Source organism: Phaethon lepturus, unplaced genomic scaffold (genome assembly GCF_000687285.1).
Source record: "Phaethon lepturus isolate BGI_N335 unplaced genomic scaffold, ASM68728v1 scaffold10003, whole genome shotgun sequence".
Taxonomy (NCBI): Eukaryota; Metazoa; Chordata; class Aves; order Phaethontiformes; family Phaethontidae; genus Phaethon; species Phaethon lepturus.
The window spans coordinates 12,595-17,079 of NW_010529713.1; the positions used below are offsets into that span (position 1 = coordinate 12,595).

Genomic DNA, 4,485 nt, shown 5'->3' on the forward strand with positions numbered 1-4,485 from the left:
CTTGAGAGAGAAAAGTCACATCTCTCTAACCAGCTACCATACAAACATGTAATCAGCATGGCCATGTTGTCCTTGCATTTGCACAGAAATGAAATGGGGAATCCCAGTAGCCAAGATTAACAGCTTGGATCTCCTCTGTGTGTATGTAATCCTGCTCTCCCATTAGCATATATCCATCCATTTTTAATACACAGAAAAAGGCTTATACATAATCTAGAAGGGAAACAAAAAAGCTACACATCACCATTATATTAAGGGAAAAAAACCTACAAACAGTCTGCAGAAGCAAAATCTCACTCCTATCTGCCAAACTGATACGTACTTTCTGGATGGAAAATACTGGTGGAAAGAACTCCTGTTGGCTGCTGGACCACGTAAACAATTGGTTAATCGTCTGCTTGAGATGGAGCACTGCTGTACAGTCAACATTGTGGTCTAGGAGGAACTCCAGCTCAATGAAAAACACAGGGGAAGAGGAGGATGAAGAGGAACAGTGCTGCTGGCAGAAATCATGGGTTTCCGTTGGACAGAAATGGTGCTGAAAAAGCAGGTGTTCCACTTTCTTGATGTATATGATTTACATTATTATGAATCTGTTTCTTATTGAAGAAATGAGTGAATAGAATGCAGAGGCAGAATTTGTATTGCTGATATTTTCTGGAGGGAAGTGCTAGCAGTGGCAACAGATGCTTCTGAATGTATTTGGATTTAAACGTATTAAAGGGCAGGGGGTTCCATGAAGGCAGAGGACTGTCCAGAGATGCACCACACTGCATAGAAAACAAAGCAGCTTTGTTAAACTGTGGTATACAATGCAAATATAGTTGCTGGGCCACACCACAGCAGAGTATGTGCTGCTGTCCTGCTCTGGTGCTTGGTGTGAGGGAGGTATGTGATGTATCTCTTTCGGCCCAAATAAGAAAGCAGTTACTTTCTAAGGTCCTATTGTTCTGATGGTACAAAGAAGGTAAAAAAGCTGTCAAGCTTCTTAGCAGCTGGTAGTGGCCATACAGATGACACTTTTGGTTTCCTTCAATCCAGCCTGTTGTCCCCCCATTGGCATAGCAGATAGGGACTGGGGTTGAAGGGGTGTGCGGTGTTTGGACCACCTGAGCTGTGGGAAAGGCGTCCGTGAGCCATGACCAGCATACTCTGGGGTTTCTGCCACAGGGCTGGCCTCAAAGCTAAATACTAAATCTGAGCATTCCTTCTTTTCCTTCCTTCCTGCCTTGTTCAGACTTGCACAAATAAATGGATCTTCATAGTTTAGCTCCAACAGTGCCTACAATCTAACTGCAGTACCCTGTACCCTTGGATTTCATTTAAAGTGCATGCCTTTTTTAATTAAGATGAATATAAATAATCAACAGGTAAAGTGAGAATGCCAAGCTTTTACCAAAAGGGTTGGAGACAATCTGCTTGAAACTATCAGGTGTGTTACCAGTCTCTTTTTTGTTTGTAGAACCCTGGGAAATTTCCAGTGGAGATGCACACAATTTTAGGAACTTTTTACAATGTAATTGTAGAGGATATATGATAGTGGTTTTCTTCATCATCCTTTATAGTGAAGTAGTCCACAGACTGACAGTGGGCTGTAGACTCGAACTTGGAAGTGATTGAAAGAGGCTTGGCTTGCTTAAAAAATGAATTGTTCTTCCTCTTTTTACTAACCTAAGAGGACTTTTAAAAAAAGTTGGTGTAAATACATCTTTGTAACCATAACTGTAAGCTGAAGATGTTTTTAAGACATATTCTGGCTGTGGCAAAACTCTCACTGACTAATTGGGAGTGTTGCCTGGACTTTAGCCATGCAGTCAGGGGCTTAAGTGCACCTGATGTGAATCAGTCTTTGCTCATCATAAACAAGGTTATTGGGAAGCTGCTTTTCTTTCTGCTTCCTGCCTGCATTTTAAACATGTGTATTTACTTGGAAGGCATCCCCTCTGTATTATCAGGTTGTCTCTTGGGCAGTTCTGGTTCTTGACTACTGGAAAAACTTCTTGCCTAGGAAGAAAACTTGAGTAGATTAGCAGTGGATAACATAAAACTTGCTTTTCTCTTCAGTAGGCTTCTGTAACAGCCTGTAAACAGAGGTATTCTTAGAGCTCTAAATTTACATCTTGCCAAGGGGAAAATGTATTACATTAATGAAATTGCAAAATCAAAGATAATTTTCATTAACCTCCATGCCCCACAGCTGCATGTAATTCTAAAAAGACACGGTCCAGTCAGGGAAGTGAATTAGTCTAGAAGCAGTTAGCTCTATACTGTATGGAAACCCCCATATTCAGACTTACTACATATGATATTCTCAGCCAGTTCACCGTTCTTGCCTGTCCTGTATCTTGCAGAAATATCAGGAGAATCCTATACATGAGCTATGGTTTAAGAATATCAGAATGAAAATTCTGTGACGCAGGAGAATGAAACTGAAATGATGCGATGGAAGAGTTTCTTAGATAATACAGCGGTGAGAGTGGCACAGGACCTTATACAGAAGTAGAAATGAAATAGAAATAGAAATAGAAGTGGTTTTTCCTGCAGTCATTCTGCTGCACAGAATTCCTACCAGGGTGAACATGAATTTTGCATACCAGTCAGCAACGAGATAGCACCTTATAGTTTTAGAAACTATATGAGGCAAAATGAAAGAGAAATTAGGGTTGGCTTGTGTAAAATTGTCAAAGCTGACAGGATCTGGGAAGATGCTTGACAGTTCATTGATTTGATTGAATGTGGCTGAACAAATAAGGTCAATTAAACTTCAGAAGAAGGTGGCTGGGTTTGGTTCCCAGGCATTTCTTTATCCAGTGTCAGAAAGCAGATGGGGGAAGTTGATTGACCATCTTCAGCATTTTCCACTCTTCCTGCGTTGTTTGTTAGAGTCAACTCCCAACTGGTACGTCTGTTCTTAGAGAAGCAGCCCAAGTAACAGCAGGGCCCTCAGTTTCCTTAGGTGAGTGGTTGAACAGGCTGCAGCATTACAAAGTGCATTTTTACATGATGTCCTTGCTACATTTTTCACTTCTCAGCTTCATGCAGCTGCTCCTTGCTGTGTGTTTCTGGGCCATGCAGAAAAACTCCTTTCCATGCTCATTGGTTCTTTGCTTTAAATAAAGGCTTTGCAGACCTAGATAGAGTCAGGGAACTGAAAAGCAGCACTTAAGTCCTTGAATCCAGTCTTTTGTTAGGCTACTCTCTTTTGGCTTCATTATTATCATTATTATTGCAGCAATTACCATTGTTAGAATTCTTCTGTAGCACAGTGGTACCTTGGTGCCTCAGCCCTGGGTGATGGAGCACCTGGTACCAGGCATAGAACAAAGAAGTCCCCCTGCCTCAAGCGGCACCCAGCCTGTGGTAATTCTGCTGCCGTTATCGTTCACGTATCTTACATGGATGTGTGTTGAAACCTTACATTAAAGCATTTCTTAAAGCAAAAGTATAGTTATATTAGTCATTCTTAACATGTACCAAATAGATACTTTTCCCTCTTTTTAATTTTTTCCTTGTCTTTAGGAATTGCAGTTCATTGTGTTTCGCAGCTGTGAAGTGACATGTACCCCACTCCACGTGCCTTGATCTCCATTTCTTTGCATCTTCCTTGGTTAGATATGCCTTTGCAAAGAAGGTATAAAATGTTACTATTCTAACTCTTGCTGATGCAGGAAAGGCCTGAAGGTTGTAAAAGATGTCAGATAGTAAATAATCAAGTCTTGCTCCTTTTCAGTCCTGTCCATCAGATTGAATGTCTGAGTCATTTGAAAATTTGAACATAATAATGACCATGTATTTCCTTTCTTCAGAAATGAAAGCAAAAAAATCAAGGACAACAGAAACAGGGCATTCAAGGAGAGCAACGACAGATGCCATTCTGGTCTTTTGCCTGGTAACTGGAATCATTGTGACTGTTGGTGTGATCTTTGCTATGATCTTTATGATTCTTCACTGGTAGGTGGACAGCTTACAATGCAATTTACGTTTTATTGATCAAAATATGGTATTACTGATGACAAACATGCCTTAGGGTGAACTATTTAAGTTTCTCTGTAGTTTAATATTTGTGTTGCCAGTAGAGAAAACAGGAACAAGCTTCTGGAGATTGCAAAGAAGTACTTTGCAAAACAGTTACAGTGATTGCGGATGAGAAGGGAACAATTGGAATAATTTATGTAAACCTACTTAGGTATGTTTTTGTTTAATTCTTTTTTCCATTTCAGGGCTGTTGTAAAATGTATTTGGAAATCAAAATCTGGGCAAGACAACCAAGACAAGAAGCCATCAAACACAAGATCACTGTGTAACATGGAATAAATCGCTTGCTCCCTCAGGGTCCACATTGGCCTTTTGAGGAATTGGAGCCTTTGCACCTACAGCTGCAGTGTTCTCACCATCTATAGTAGCCATAATACAAGGGGTGGCAGAGCCCTCACTCACAGAGGATGAAGTACATAAGTCCTTCCAGCACTTGCATAATGAACAGAA

The 4,485-nt window shown here is 40.6% G+C and overlaps 1 protein-coding gene across 1 annotated transcript in view; it reads left to right on the plus strand.

Annotated features, from left to right (window-relative positions):
* Positions 1–4,137, plus strand: part of SPACA1 (sperm acrosome associated 1) — a gene marked incomplete at its 5' end in the record, with an annotated part of 13,289 nt that extends 9,152 nt beyond the window's left edge. The window contains 2 exon segments of the mRNA XM_010284027.1: positions 3,807–3,951; positions 4,074–4,137. Coding sequence (XP_010282329.1) covers positions 3,807–3,951; positions 4,074–4,137 — 209 coding nt within the window.
* Between the last annotated feature and the right edge of the window lie 348 nt (positions 4,138–4,485).